The 16,413-nt window shown below is 39.0% G+C and overlaps 1 protein-coding gene across 1 annotated transcript in view; it reads left to right on the forward strand.

The window, feature by feature from the left end:
- The first annotated feature begins 837 nt into the window (after positions 1 to 837).
- The window catches only part of LOC136677721 (calpain-2 catalytic subunit-like), a 28,741-nt gene continuing 13,165 nt past the window's right edge, over positions 838 to 16,413 (forward strand). Inside the window, exons 1-14 of the mRNA XM_066655319.1 lie at positions 838 to 1,180; positions 1,806 to 1,875; positions 3,770 to 3,888; positions 4,796 to 4,929; positions 5,726 to 5,894; positions 5,990 to 6,073; positions 6,558 to 6,643; positions 7,104 to 7,172; positions 7,394 to 7,554; positions 9,986 to 10,155; positions 12,323 to 12,334; positions 12,434 to 12,645; positions 13,074 to 13,110; positions 13,254 to 13,319. Coding sequence (XP_066511416.1) covers positions 944 to 1,180; positions 1,806 to 1,875; positions 3,770 to 3,888; positions 4,796 to 4,929; positions 5,726 to 5,894; positions 5,990 to 6,073; positions 6,558 to 6,643; positions 7,104 to 7,172; positions 7,394 to 7,554; positions 9,986 to 10,155; positions 12,323 to 12,334; positions 12,434 to 12,645; positions 13,074 to 13,110; positions 13,254 to 13,319 — 1,626 coding nt within the window. The 5' untranslated portion in view covers positions 838 to 943. The remainder of the gene's footprint in view (positions 1,181 to 1,805; positions 1,876 to 3,769; positions 3,889 to 4,795; positions 4,930 to 5,725; positions 5,895 to 5,989; positions 6,074 to 6,557; positions 6,644 to 7,103; positions 7,173 to 7,393; positions 7,555 to 9,985; positions 10,156 to 12,322; positions 12,335 to 12,433; positions 12,646 to 13,073; positions 13,111 to 13,253; positions 13,320 to 16,413) is intronic.

Below are 16,413 nucleotides of genomic sequence, written 5' to 3' on the forward strand. Positions count from 1 at the left end.
AATGTAATGTAAATGTAAATCAATTTGTATCCATTTTGAGCAGTGACTAAAAAAAACCCAAACACAAATAAAAAAAAAAAGTTACCTGCCTTGTAGAGAAATAACAAAAGATACAGAAATGCTACGCTATGGAAAGCTACACTGATGTTCAGGGTGGTTTACCCTCTGGCTTTATCTACTCTCTTTTATTAGAAGATATTTCTAGCTCTGTCTATTATTTGTTTAGCAGTGCATGTGCTCGTATCTTTCTTTTCCATTCTTTTTCAGTTTTGAAGCATGCATGTTTATCTGTGTGTGTGTGTGAGCATACCCATTGTAGACACATATTGTTAATCTCCATAGATTTGTCAAGAATTTCATGGGTTTGCATTAACAAACACACAACAAACAAGCATTCAGCTCACTTTCGCAATATATATGTTAATGAAGGTAGATGAAATCAAATAAAGCTTAAAAGAGCAAGACTTGTTATGGTAGGAGTAAAAGTGCTTTAAAAACCGGGGTTCGGTACCAACGCGAAAGCGCATAAATACCAGGACTTTGAGACGCTGCGGAGCCAGAAATTAGTTTTTCTGGAAGTAACTTATTATTTTTCACACTAATCAATTCTATCCTCGTGTTCTGTCCTGGGATTTGATGTTTATTTTCTGCGCAAAAATAATTCAGTATAAGCAGCTCCGTCAAAAAACGTTTCTAACCAATTATATCACAGAATATGAAAGTAATCAACTACTATATAGCCTAGCTTAAAAGAAACAGCCGAATGATGTTTCCAAACGTCGCTTCTTCCTCTTGCTCATGCCTCTGACAGAAAATAAACCCCGCCTGAAACGAGAGTTCCTGAGAGGCTGACAGGGGCGGAGTGAAAATAAAGTCTGTAAACTCACTTCTGGGTGTCGTAGGTCTCTAAACTGCGTGTTTTTGAAAGAACCACATTAAGAAAATGTCGGGAATTGCTTTAACTTTAGCGAAGAAGCGAGCGAAGGCCGCGGGGTTCGGTACCAACGCGAAAGCCCTTAAATACCTGAACCAGGACTTCGAGGCGCTGCGGAGCCAGTGTCTGAGCACCGGGCAGCTCTTCTGTGATCCTATGTTCCCAGCAGCCCCAGAATCTCTGGGCTTCAAGGAACTAGGACCAAACTCTTACAAAACCAGAGGAGTGCAATGGAAAAGACCCAAAGTAAGTGCTGATATAGTGGATCGATTATTATGAACTTAGCAGCAGTGATTACCTCAGATTTGGTTGCTTTATCACTTATGGACATCCGTATGTACACTACTGTATTATAAAATACAAAAAACTAGTGGATTTTGCAGCATTAATGACTTCTGGATAAAAGTATGTGTTATTATTTAAAAACCCAAGAAAGTCATGCTGGGTGTCATTTTTAAGCAGTAGCTAACATCAGGAATGTGACGTGGAGATGAGTCATATTCAAGGGTTGTGAGGCGTTTTGTTTGCAAATACATACCTTTATAATAGGCATTAAGGCTCTTTTAAATCAACACAGACACAAGAGAGGTCTGTGTTGAAGTTCTATATCAATACAATAGATACAGAACTACAGAAATACAATCAAAACTTAAATTGTAAATCATGACGAGCTGAAGAAGTTGTCCTAACATCAGCTTCCAGAGAATGAACAATAACCACCATTTAAAAGGACTGTAGTGTTTTCACTTTTTTATTTAACATTTTCTTTTTTACAAAAATGTTTTTAATATGTTTTTGATTATATAAATGACACTATAATATGAGGAAGGTGTGTCTATGCTGAAGCTCAGCTGCTTATTCTTATGTGCAGGAGCTGTGTTTGAGACCCCAGTTCATCGCTGGGGGTGCCACGAGAACTGACATTTGCCAAGGGGCCCTTGGTAAGTGAAGACTAATCCAGATACATAAGTCAAAATCATTAATGTTTTTCTTACTGCTGACGGTGTTTTGCTGCATCTTTGAGTCAGGAAGTTGCACTCCTCACCTTTCCAAGCCCAACCACACCCAAACAGACACACACACACACATCCCTTTCATATAAACAAATACAGTGGCTGACCTTTCCCTCTATAAGCCGCTGCCAGAAACTGCTTCAGCCAGTAAAACAACCCATTCTGTGAATCTTACTCACAGAGGGAATTATTTGACTGCAATTAAAAAGCCTGCCTTTTCATTCTTACAACATTTTATGTGCACCTAACAGGTTTCCTTCCAACAAATAGGCTTGATATGGCACGTACAAAAGGATGCACATTTCAGTCAGATTTTATTTCATGGCATTACTTATTATTAATTATATTCATACACAAGATAAGATAAATATCCTATGCCAATCCATTAGAGTTTCACATAGGACCCACCACACTCTCCTTCTACTTGCAGCCATAAAATTCTGTTGAATTAGCAACTACGGTTACTCATTGAGCCCAGCCCTTGAGTAACCAAACCAGTCCCCCCCCAACGCACACACACAAAATAATTACTGTCTAACATGGAACAATACAGAGAAACTGATCTAGCTGGACTTCTGTACTTTTTGGTGTAAAATACTAGAACCTCTGTCAAAGGCAACATTCACACAGCAGGTAAAATTGTCCCAAATGTGATTCATGATCAAATCTGATTTTCTTGTTCTGCTGTTCACACTGTCGGTGTAAAGTGACCTATATCTGACAGCAATCTGAATAGACTCTGCTCTAAAATTGTCCCACATGTGCATAAACATCTTTATGTTTAAATGGAATGGATCCAGACTGGTGTTTTACTGCAGTGCTGTATCCCAAAACCACTCTTTTATTTATTACAAATGAGGAAATAAATTAAAGATTTATTTATTAATTTATCATTAATTAATACATTTTCAAATCTTTCTCATACATTTGATGGCCTGAAAAGTCTCATTCTTAGAACTTAAACTGTAGAAATACATACAGGTATTATGCAATACAAATGAAGTGTAATCAGGTTAATGTATGCAAAAACCAACATGTGCCATGCATTATTATTTAAAATAAATTTTTTTGCACACGTTTTACACCAGTTTTAATGCAGCAAATCAAAGAATGAATGAAAAAAGTCTAATATTAATTTTGTTCCGTTTTCCAATTACTGCTAAGACTATCACAATAATTACGTAATTATCTGCTTGAGATTATTTAAGCTTATTGCACGTGTTTCTAGAAGCTTTTACAATGCATATATTAACATGACAATCAAATGTTATTAGTTGCATTTTCATGAGATACATTTAGGCAAAAATATGTAAAAATACGAAAGCAGAAAAAGCATTTGTTGAGACATGTCCCAGGTCTGTGGAAAAATCAAACAAACAAATGCTTTAACCTTTGACTTGTTTTAAAAACCTTTTAGAATTCAGTAGTAAGTTATGATAGTTAGCTGGACCTTGAACCATCATAGTTGCATACATGGAACAAAATAAACTTTAAGGTTAATAGCGTTTATGGGTACATTTTTTAAAATTAAGAGTACTACAAAGGGTTCTTTGAGTAATGCCACAGGGTATGTCCATAACAAGACACTTGGGCTTAAACATATTAGACATTTAAATTTTAATGAATACATTAAGTGAAACTTTTTAGTAGACACGACAATTAACCAAATTCACATACAGTGGTGTGAAAAAGTGTTTGTCCGCTTCATGATTTCTTATTTTTTGCATGTTTGTCACTCTTAAATGTTTCAGCTCATCATGTCTTTACCTCCCTCTTGCACTCTCTCTCTCTCTCTCTCTCTCTCTCTCTCTCTCTCTCTCAGGGGACTGTTGGCTCCTTGCAGCAATTGCCTCTCTCACTCTGAATGAGGATGTGCTAGCTAGGGTGGTCCCAAGTGGTCAGGATTTCGGGTCCAGTTATGCCGGTATCTTTCACTTTCAGGTACAAGAGGTGCTGGAGGTGCTTCATTACCTCCACTTTTCTATTGGCAGTGATATGTGTGGATAGCATTGTATGTAGGAATTTCAGTTGTTCTGCATCAGAGTTGCAACTGGGCTTTTAACATCTGCATATACATTGCCAGTTAAAAATATATTCCGTTAAAATCAGGTTAAATGAGAAAGTGTCTAACAGCATTCAGCTATTATTGTTCCAGGTAGCAGATATATTTGAGGCTTATTGGGCTTTTCAAGTATGGCTGCATGATATTGGGAAAAATGTTTTGTTCAATATTAAGAAATGCAGGAATTTGCACAAGAAGGCAATGATCCACATGTCATATTATTAATGCATGTGTTTTACTCTTCATAAGGGGCTCATCTATGAATAAAGTTAAGAGTAAACTTTAGAATTTGTCTGCAACCTCAGACGCCTGTCTCTCTCTCTCTCTCTCTCTCTCTCTCTCTCTCTCTCTCTCTCTCTCTCTATGCTTTTCTGTTTCTCAGTATGATTAAAAAAAATTATTATATGCAGCACCAGCCTCATCCACACTGTGCTCCATGTGACATAGCATGTCCTGTCATGTGACTGTCACTAAGACGATACTAAAAAGAAATATTGTGCAGTCCCATTTTAAAAGGTTTTCTATTATTTGGAAGAAATCACCTTCTATGCACAGGTATATACAAACAGTTTTAGTTGCATTTTTATAATCCTTGTATTCATGAACTTCATATTGACATTTGTATCCTGAATTTGTACTTACCTCTAATGGACTGGATGGTATTTTTGCTGTCTCTGTATGGTCAGTTGGAGATTTGGACACATTGGACAATTTTTTAAAATTATTTTTATGTGAATTACTCTGATGTACAAATCTAAATTGCGTTTGTGTCCACGCTCTCTTTAGTTCTGGCAGTATGGTGAATGGGTGGATGTTGTAATCGATGACAGGCTACCAGTGAAGGATGGCAAGCTGCTGTTTGTCCACTCAGAAGAGGGCAGTGAGTTCTGGACTGCACTGATGGAAAAGGCCTACGCAAAGTGAGTGTGTGTGTGTGTGTGTGTTTCTGCGTGTGTAAAACACGGTTGCTAACCTCATTATGTCACAACATCAGCATTCATAGGCCATTCTGCTTGAAGCTTTGTTATGTGTTCTCACTCTGCCAGAGTGGATCACTTGCTGGGCTGGTTGGCTATGTGCCGATGGCAAACTATGTTCTGATGTACAAATTAAAAACACAGTTTAGCTAATTTGGGGAGTTTTTATTTGAATGTCTCACATACAGAGGTTACAATTTTATTTTTATGGACCACTATTGCCTAGCAAAAAATTGTTCAACTGTTATAATATCTAGCAGAATATAATCACCAAATATGCTACATATACAAGAAATTCGCCCTCATGAATGCACACATATGTAATGCACTGAAAAAGACCAGCACATTAACCTGTTATTGTTTCCAGTTATTCTGATTAATAAACAGAATAATAGATTAAGGAGCAGATGTAAGGGTTTAGGATTAGGAATGTATTAATAGTCAGGTTTTGCTTTTGGGAAAAGTTCAACTACAGGGTTATAAAGACCCCCAGTGTTGGGCTGCAGATCATTGCAACTGCTTTCAGCTGCTTTTGTGATCTAGAGCATATTTAGTTAGTAACTGACTTCACTAATACTATTGTGACTGTTCCAATTATTTAGTGTAAAGCCAGTTGTTACTGCAGAAAAGGAGGGCAAAGTAGTGTAAAAATTTTTACATAATAACTGTATATATTTACTCGCCTAAATAAAGTGTTGTTAGCACTGCAGTGCCCTGCTGATTTTGACTTTCGTCTCAGGGTTAACGGGTGCTATGAGGCCCTGTCTGGAGGTTCCACCTCAGAGGGCTTTGAAGACTTCACTGGAGGCATAGCTGAGAGCTACGAGCTGAGAAAAGCTCCTTCCAACATGTTCCAGATCATCCAAAAGGCCCTGGAGGCTGGAGCTTTGTTGGGCTGCTCTATCGATGTGAGACATTTCTCTGAATTCACTGCAAACTGCTTGGTTTTTACAAATCTGCTCTGAATTAACTATTCATGCTGTGTCTGTTTGTGTGACTCTAGATAACGAGTGCTGCCGATTCAGAGGCTATCACTCGTCAGAAGTTGGTGAAGGGTCATGCCTACTCTCTCACTGCAGCCACTGAGGTACAGGTCCTCAAAACACTCGAAAGGCAACAGTAACTATTAGAGATTGAAGGACACTAAGCAGAAACTGGTTTTGCAGCTTTTGGTGTGAAAGTAAATAGTAGTTATTATAATAAATATATAAAAAGACAGTGGCACGGTGGCGTTTGTAGTTTGTTGTGGGTTTGTTGTGTTATTGTGTTGACAGGGTTCCTATTTCATTTCCATGGTCTAAAAATCAATGAAATGCCAATTGTATTTAGTGCATCCACTGTGAGAACAGATGTTTAACTGTGTGTACATAGCTTGTATTATGAGGCTGAAATCATACCAAGCATTGCCTAGAGGGATATTAAGACCCCCAGCACTGGATGGAGGAGCAGTGGAATTGTGTCCTCTGGACTAATACTGTGCTGTTTTAATTTATACAAACTGATGTGTGGATGATAGAGAGTATATGGATATCTTTGTATTAGTCTAAGGGCTTGTGTTCTGTTTGATTTAGGTACAGTACTGTGGCAGGCTAGAAAAGCTGGTGAGAATGAGGAATCCTTGGGGTCAGGTGGAGTGGACAGGTGCATGGAGTGATGGGTAATATTCCTTTCTAATCTCCAATATAAACTCTAATATATAAATTTAATTAAGAAAATAAAGTTTGAGCTAATAATAAGAGTGTAAAAATATGATGAACTTACAATTCAGAATATATTTTTGCATTGTCCAACCTCTGTTTTTCTATAGTTATTCTAACACATAAAAAAATAAGATACAGAATACTGAAATAGATTCTCTTGGATTAGTGTTACAAATAAATGATGCTGTAAAATAAAAAAAATGCGCACTTTAGCAGAAAACCCGATGGCCTTAACATTCTAAACATTGTTCAATTTCACAGATATTTATTACAGATGTTTTTACTTATCCATACTAATTTGTGTTTTTTATTTATTAGACAGGTGTTGACAATAGTTTTGATGAAGAGGCAGAATAAAGTTTTCTACATGTGTGTTGCGAACTATAAATGTGAATGCTTTTCTTTCCATCTCTGCAGGTCATCTGAGTGGAACTCTGTGGACCCTTCAGAGCGGCCAAATGCCAATGCAGAAGATGGAGAATTTTGGTAATAGTACTGAGAAAGACTAGATCCTTGATTCTGTATTTTCATTTATGATATTTAATAGGTTTTGTTTTCAGTTTCTTACAAAAGTTACAGTTCTACATCAGTCCATGGCTGATGAAGTATACAACATTTTCTTAAATGTATATTGGTTCCTGGTTTTTCATTCTATGTTTGTAATAATATTTCTGTGGGCGGGTGTGTGCATCTGTGTTTGTGTTTAGGATGTCATTTTCAGAGTTTATGCAGCAGTACTCCCGTGTAGAAATCTGCACTCTTACTCCAGATGCCATCACCAGTGAGGCTGTGAGACCCTGGAGTGTGTGTAACCACACCGGCACATGGAGGAGGGGTTCCACTGCTGGGGGCTGCCGTAACAATCCCAGTAAGAGATTGTGTTTTTAATGCCAATAGTTGTAATTTAGCCTCAGGGCTGTTTTTTCTCTCCGGGTATTGGTAGAAAATGTAGGAGACTGCTGATATTGTAGATAATGCTTAACTGGATATTGTATAGAAAATCAAAAATTAATCTGATACTTTCCTGCAACAAACCTGTCTTGAAGTAGTACCCACTTATTTCAAAATATGGTATTGCCTGTGTATTCCTTCCTTTTAGGTATTATTGTGTTTGAATAGTTTGAGCTTGGTCATAGTAAGTTTTAAAGCTTAATAGGTTTCAAAAACAATCATAGGCGTGGTATTTATATTATTACTTGGAGATACTCAAAGTTTCAATATAGATATATGATCAAAAGTGGTTTGGTAGAATTTAGGGAATGTCAAGGTGCAAATACAGGACATTGTGTTCAGACAAAGAACATACCTTCCAAAGTATTGCACAACATTCACACACAAAATTCACTCAGATGTCATTGAAGTGACTGCTGGTCTTTGCACGATTATACCCAGAACGTAATTTTACAGTTGATTGCCAAAAATTCTGAAGTACAATGCTTTTATTTGTTGTGAGCTAATTAACTTTGGTTTATCTGGAATAGCTAGTCTTCTTAAAAACATTTAAAGTCACTTTGATGGCCACAGGAAATTTTACTAATGTTAAATTCTAAGGTATACTAATGTATGTAGTACCACAGTCTTATGAATTCATTGTTAAATAAATCTGTAATGTGATAGCTTACCCAGGGATGGATTAAAACCAAGGAACCCTGAGTGAGCTACTAGTGGAGTAGTTTGTTAATGGACTCAGGTGCAGAAAAAACAGAAAACGATATTCAACTAAAAAACAAAAAGGAACTTCCCAAATTAAAGAAGAAAACGACAACTAAATAGGCGGGGGCCAAACCAAAAGATTTGAGAAAAGAAGAAACACAAATTTAGAAATCTTTTTTTTTTTTTTTTTTTAATAAAAGAGATAAACAAAGAACAAAAGACTCAAGAAGATTTCACAGGAAGGAGACCAAGGAGAACACTCTAGGGACTTTACGAAAATTACCAGCTAGGCTTGTGTCACACTCTTAAAAACAGAAACCCAAGACTGAGCACTGAGGTGTGTGTTGGCTTTCCTTAAGTATGAGAGAAACAGGTGCTGCTGATTTCTCTTAACTAAGGTGTGTTGGCTCCATGTCTCCCTCTGCTGGCTGGGGTTGGCCTAGTGGGCAACTGGGCCCCCAGTCTGAACCCTTATAATCTCCTTATATAGCTCTGCAAATTCTTTCAACATAGTCTTGTAAAGTTTAAATGAAATATTGTATTCATCAAGAATCATAATTGTTTCCTCTTGTTGTTATTTTTATTAACAGTATAAAAAGCAGAATATTCAGATAAACAGATCTAGTCTTAGATATAATTTTAAAGGGCCCATGTCCTATATATATATATATATTTAAGTTGTCCTGTAATTATAAAGCTATAATTTTGTGCTGGGCATTGGAATTTTATATTTAAAAATTGATTAAGTTAATCTATCATTAACCGAACCCAGTCTGGTTATTCAAATACCTATAAATATGTATATTTATATATTTTAAACAATTTAGTCTATTTTAATATGAACATTTTTAAGTTTGTCTGTGCATTTAAAAGTAAAAAAAAAAAAAACAATCCAAGCAAATCACTTCTTCGCTTCAGGGTGAAGAAAAGAAATGCAATGAAATTGAAATAGTCTGTTCTTGCAGCTTATATTCCATATATGGGCTAAAGAGGAAACATATTTAGTTCATCAGGCAAATTTATTTAAACCTGGTCAGGTATATTCTTATTCCACACTAAGAACTTCATTCAAATGTTAAGCTCTTCATTTTCATGTTTTTCTGAATCCCACCCAAAGCCTCAGGGTCTATAGGCTTGAATGCTAATCCTAAACAGACACACCTACCTCAGCTTGGCCATGTATTCTGAAACCCCTGAATTTTAGGCACAGATGTGTTCCTTTAGTGTCCCCAGTAAAGCCAGCAGTAGGTCCGCCCCACAGCTACTCATAAGCTACTCACTTGATTTCTCTTAGGGCTATAGACCATTTTACAGGCTATGAAAACTGGAGAGTGTTTTTTGGACTATCCTTTAAAAACATTAATAATCTCCATGCATATTATAATTTTGTTCATTTTAAATTCATTTAAGTAATTATTAAATGAATAATGTTTGACAAGTAATTACAAATATGTCCCATTTACTGTGGATGGCCCAACGTTCCAGAGTATGACTTAGTTCAGTGTTATGCTTTTCTTAAAACTTAAGCCAACATTGTGATATCCAATGTATTCTATGACAAATATTGCAGCTCTTGTAATCTACTAATTGCACTCAAATTGTGATTTGGATTTTGGACTGCAGTTTAATTTTCTGCACTTTTGCAGACACTTTCTGGATGAACCCTCAGTTTGTGATTAAGCTTGATGAAGAGGACAATGATCCAAATGCCAACCAAACAGGTTGCAGCATGGTCGTGGGCCTGATACAGAAGAACAGGCGGCAGCTGAGGAAGGTTGGGGAGGACATGAACACCATCGGTTATGCCATCTACGAGGTCAGAAAACTGTTTGGTTTTTTTTTTTTACTCCCGGCCCTTGACTAAACATGGGGCTATGTTTTTTTTTTTTTTTTTTTGTCTAGCATTGTTATGATCCATGAAATTTAAAGGAGTAGTTTCTATTGAAACTAATGCTACCAACCTTCTTCTTACCACTATTTTCTTTTCTTTAGGTATTTCTGAAATAATGTTTAATTGTGATGCAGAGATCAAATAATGGACACTTCTGTATATCAAACAAAGTCCTAAATCATTACAGAATTTTGAATAGTTATAAAAGAACATGATTTCACAACCACTTGAAAGTAATGTATCAGAAATATACAGTACATCCAAATGTTTCTAGGGATCCCTTATACCAGGTATCTCCAAATGTTGGACCTCAGTCCAGACAGGGATCAAGTAATAGTTATATCCAGATACATGACTGCTTTTTATTATATTGAAAACAAATAATAATTTAAGAAACATTGTTTCTGGACAGTTGTGGCAATAGCCAACAGCCACAGACACAGCAAATCCAGTTAATGCCGCAAAAGCTTCTCTCAATGGAGCCAATGAAAACGGATTGCTTACCCAGCATGACCAGTTCACTAGAAAGAGCAAGGGGCATGTGAGAGTGAGTAATGGCTTGCTACAAAATAAAGAATTTGAAGCAGAAAACAAATTTTGAAATTGCTGCCACTTTTCACCAGTGTGTCTTAAGTGAAACAAAAACATGGCATTAATCAAAAGGACCAATGTGAAGTGCCACTATGAGGCGACACCCTTTGCTGGGAGGATATTTTACAAAATGGATCTCACTGAAACTTAATTAATAGCCCTGCCATATAGCAGGTAAAGTCGGCTACTTTGTGGTGCACCCAGTTTGTACATGGACATTCAGTGCACAGTTTGAATTATCTTTATAAAAAAGAATGAATAGAATGGGAATGCACTAGAGCAGTTAGGCACTGTGTCCAATGTCAAGTTTGGGCCAGAGGCAAGAAGCCCTCCATTCAGTATCTTTGGAATTAGTACCAGAACCAGTACCAGAACCATCGAACATCAGTGTCCTTACTAATGCTCCTGGAGTTGAAAACTTATAAATTCTCCCAGCAATGTTCCAAGTCTAAAGCTCTCCTAGAATATAAAAGGTGCTACTGATGCAAAGGGGGAAAATCTCCTTTTAATTTTTTTATTTCAGAAGTACTGTTATTTGAGCAGAAGTATACATACCTTAAGCCATATAATGTGTGTGTCTGGTGTGTGTTTAAATGTTTGGTTTAAGGTGGCTTTACAATTGGACAATGATTATTGGAATTAAACTTCACACACTAAACAGATTATGGCTTACTGTCCGAATTAGGGCTAAGATGTAAGTCATGTACATTTATCATTTCCACTATAATTTTCCTTCAAACTGCTTTTCATTATTGTTTAATGGTAGAAAAATCGAACTGCCAGAGTAAAAATAGGAGAAGAATAGAAAGGAGGGATCAGAAGGGAAGGAGGAAGAGAAACCTAATGTGGAAAATAACATGAGGAAAGATGCATGTTTAAAGATGAGATTGGGGGACTGGCAGTTTGTGAATACAATATGAGAATGTTTTAGGGAAAACTGAAAAATATAATAATGAATCAAAAATGTTTTGCTCTGGGAAGATTTCAGTGCTCTGTTGCCAAAAACAACTTTTTACAACTCTTAGGTATAAACCTTAAGGGAAGATTTTTCACTTGAGGTGTTTTATGAAATTAGGCACAGGGTTTGTTCTTACATTACTGTGTACACAACCACACAATTGCAATTCTAGACCATCTAAAATAAGAGACAGGAAATAGGACATTTCTTCAACCTCTTTTAGTCCCAGCATAATTCCTTATTATTTTTTATTTTTCATGTCTTTACTGTTATTCTTCAAATATGAAAATGGAAAATGTGGATGCCATCACCACACCATTAAATAGAAAACAACGGGAATGCCCAAAAACTAGTGATTACCCGTGCATTCTTCAGTGAACAAACAAACATGGTGGCTTGATCCAATATCAGAGTTATTTATCACCAAAAAATTAGTCATCTGCCAAAATAGTTTTCATCCCATGAAGGAACGGCAAAAAATAAAAAAATCTTAATTCATGTCTCTGTATTTGAAGCTGACCCTTTTTTTTTGTATCCTCACAGGTGCCTCCTCAGGTAAGAGTGAATCCTGTATCCAATCAAATGACATTTTCTGTTAAAACATATTAAGTCTTCCTTTTTCCAGCCCTCTGACTAGCACTTTCATTTTATCAGTTCCAAGGCCAGAGGAATGTGCACCTTGATAAGAACTACTTCCTGACACATGCTCAGAAGGCTCGATCAGAAACTTTCATCAACTTGCGGGAGGTCTGTAGCAGGTTCAGTTTGCCACCGGGCAAATACCTAATCGTCCCCTCCACCTTCGAGCCCAACAAGGATGGGGACTTCTGTATTCGTGTGTTCTCTGAGAAGACGACTGATACACAGTAAATATTCACTTTTTTCTAATACAGACACCAGTACTGGTACAGGTTAAATGATATTTTGTCAAAAATGATAGCTTAAATGCTAATGCTATCAAATGGTTTAAAATGTGCAAGAGCAAACCTTTTTAAGGTTCCAAATGTGACAGTGGGTGTTTTTCAATGAGGTGGAAAAAATCCACACATTCGCCTTCTCTGGTGCGTGTGCGAATCTCTTTTTGAATCCTGTTTTTGAAATGCCAGAAAAACCTCTGTGACAATGGCTATATGGCTGCTATATTACTGTGGTCCAACTAAATTAGGCTTGCCTAGTTTCTCTTTACCCTTCTTTTTATAGCATTTTATTGTGACAATGTTCATATTATTTAGCATAATGCTGGAACTTGTAAATAAATACTGTATATTTACACAATGCAATTTTTTCTCAACAGACGATGTGATGATCCAGTGGATGCTAAATTAGATGATGTGAGTTTTTTTTTATTTTTTTAATTAGTCACCTAAAAAGACTCACAATGAAAGAGTCAATATAAATAATATTTTACATTAAAATAAATTATTTTCTGTTAGTTTTATGTAAATAAACAAGTTCTAAACTTTTGTTTATGAAGGAAACTGTGTCAGAGAATGACCTAGATGCTACCTTCAGAGGTCTATTTAAAAAACTTGCTGGAAATGTAAGTACAGAGCTTCAATTTGGTTTGAATTGCAATATTCCCTATGTATCATTTATTTAGTTAATCCCATTATGTAAAATTGTGATGGTCATTCTCTTCTCTGGATTTTGTTTACAAGATGGTGCCGAGGATGGCAGCCACTGTGACGAGCTCCTCCGTGTTATGTTTGTTTTTGTTAATTAATGTTGTCTATTGTACCTCAAACTTGGTCAGCTGGAACAGAGAACAGTTACTAACCGCCAGGGACAACATTTCTCCTGATTTTATGCCGGAATTTATTCAAGAACCTTCAGAGTTTGTGGAAATCTTTACAAAGGCCGCGCTGACGCTGCTCGGCCTCGCAAGGAGATGCTGGAGGCGCAGACGAAGGGGCAGACGCGCGGGCGCGCTCGTGCGTCTTAGGCAGCGCGGGCCTCGCACACCTCTACCATCATTATTCCTCTCCAACCTCCGATCTCTCAGCAACAAAACTGAAGAACTACTCCTGCTCCACCGGACCAACAAGGACTTCTCCTCTGCTTCTGCCCTCTGCTTCACGGAGACCTGGCTGAACGAGCTGATCCTGGACAGTGCGCTGGACGTACCGGGCTTCCAGCTACTGAGAGCGGACAGAGATGTGGAACGTAGCGGGAAGAGTAGGGGAGGAGGAATCTGCTTCTACATCAACGAGCGCTGGTGTAGAGACACTACAGTATTGTTAACATCATGCTCTCCTCATCTGGAGTCTCTCTTCATTAACTGTCGGCCGTTTTACTCTCCCAGAGAATTCAGGTCCTTCATTCTGGCCGGCGTGTATATTAGGCCGAGCGCGTGCACCAGCGACGCGCAGAGACAATTGGCCGAACAGATAATGGAACTAGAGAGAGATCATCCAGACTCGCTGCTGATCATTCTGGGGGACTTTAACAGCGCTAACCTCACGAAGGAGATGCCCAAATACAGGCAACATATCGCGTGCGCTACACGTGAAGGCAACACACTAGACAAATGCTACACAAGCATCAAGAATGCCTATCGCGCTGTTGCGCGCGCTGCTCTCGGGCTCTCCGATCACAGCCTCGTTCACCTCATTCCCACGTACCGGCAGAAACTCAAAACCAACAAGCCGGCCATTACAACAGTGAAGAGGTGGACCAGTGGAGACATAGAGAAGCTGCAGGGCTGCTTCGAATCCACAAACTGGGCTGTGTTTGAGGAGGCGACAGACGGACTAGACGAATACACAGACGCTGTGACGTCATATACAAGCTTCTGTGAAGACAGCTGTATTTCAACTAGAACACGTGTTAAATACAGTAACAGCAAACCCTGGTTTTCTATAGAACTGAAACAGCTTAGGCGAGAGAAGGAGGCCGCATTCAGGAGTGGAGACAGAGCTGTCTACAAAAAAGCCAAGTACAGATTGGAGAAAGGGGTTAAAGCAGTGAAAAGAAAGTTCTCAGGGCAGCTGGATAACCACATCACAGCTAACGACCCATCGTCAGCCTGGAACAGTCTTCAGCTTCTCACTGGCTACAAGGTGAGAAATACCCCCCTCCACCTGAACGACCGACAGCTCACCAACGACCTGAATGAGTTCTTCTGCAGATTTCAAACAATAGACAATCAGCAGACTCTCTCACCCCATCATCAACCCCCTTCTCCCCCACACTGGCTCTCACACCTCCACCCCCAGCTTGTCTCACCATCAGCCTGCAGGACGTCCACAGACTCTTCAGCAGACAGAAGGTGAAGAAAGCCCCGGGACCTGATTCAGTCTCTCCATCCATCCTAAAACACTGCTGTGACCAACTAGCACCAGTCTTCACCAGCATCTTCAACAGATCACTGGAGCTCCGTTGTGTTCCAGCCTGCTTCAAGACCTCCACCATCATTCCAGTCCCCAAGAAATCCACCATCACTGGATTTAATGATTACAGACCTGTCGCCCTGACATCTGTGGTCATGAAGGTCTTTGAACGCCTGGTCTTAGCCCACCTAAAGACCATTACAGATCCCCTGCTGGACCCCCTGCAGTTTGCATACAGAGCAAACAGATCTGTTGATGATGTGGTCAACCTAACTCTCCACTTCATCCTTCAACATCTGGACAGCCCTGGAACCTACGCTCGGGTTCTGTTTGTTGACTTTAGCTCGGCTTTCAACACCGTTGTGCCGCAGCTACTTCAAAGCAAACTTTCCCAGCTGTCAGTGCCGGACTCCATGTGTCAGTGGATTGCAAACTTCCTCACAGACAGAAGACAGTATGTGCGGCTTGGGAAACACACCTCAGACCTTCGAACACTCAGCACTGGAGTTCCACAAGGGTGTGTTCTTTCACCCCTTCTCTTCAGCCTTTACACCAACGACTGTGTCTCCAAGGAACCAGCTGTAAAGCTCCTGAAGTTTGCAGATGATTCCACTCTGGTGGGCCTCATAGCCAATGGTGATGGGTCTGCTTACAGAAAGGAGGTTGGTCAGCTGGTGTCCTGGTGCAGTGACAACCACTTGCTGCTGAACACAGACAAGACTGTAGAGATGGTGGTGGATTTCCGACGCAACCCACCCCCTGTATTCCCACTCTACATCAATGGCACCGCAGTTTCCACTGTAGAGTCACTCAAGTTCCTGGGCACCACCATATCCAGGGACCTTAAGTGGGAGAGGAACACCGTCCCCATCACCAAGAAAGCTCAGCAGAGAATGTTCTTCTTGAGACAGCTCAAGAAACTTGACCTGCCACAGACCCTGATGATCCAGTTCTACACAGCGATCATCGAGTCCATCATCACCTCATCCATAACCATCTGGTTTGGTTCCTCTACCTCACAAGAAAGAGCCAGGCTCCAGCGCATCATCAGATCAGCAGAGAAGATCATTGGATGTAACCTGCCAACGCTTCAGGAGATCCACACCAGCAGGGTGAGGAAACGCGCTAGCAAAATTACGCTTGACCCCTCACATCCTGGACATCACCTCTTCCAAACTCTCCCTTCTGGTAGAAGACTAAGGACCATCAAAACCAGCACAACACGACATGCTAACAGCTTCTTTCCCAGAGCTGTAGCTCTCCTCAACCACAGTGAACACCTCTGAGTCTCCAAACCACTGAACT

The sequence above is a fragment of the Hoplias malabaricus genome, chromosome Y, assembly GCF_029633855.1.
Source record: "Hoplias malabaricus isolate fHopMal1 chromosome Y, fHopMal1.hap1, whole genome shotgun sequence".
Classification (NCBI taxonomy): domain Eukaryota; kingdom Metazoa; phylum Chordata; class Actinopteri; order Characiformes; family Erythrinidae; genus Hoplias; species Hoplias malabaricus.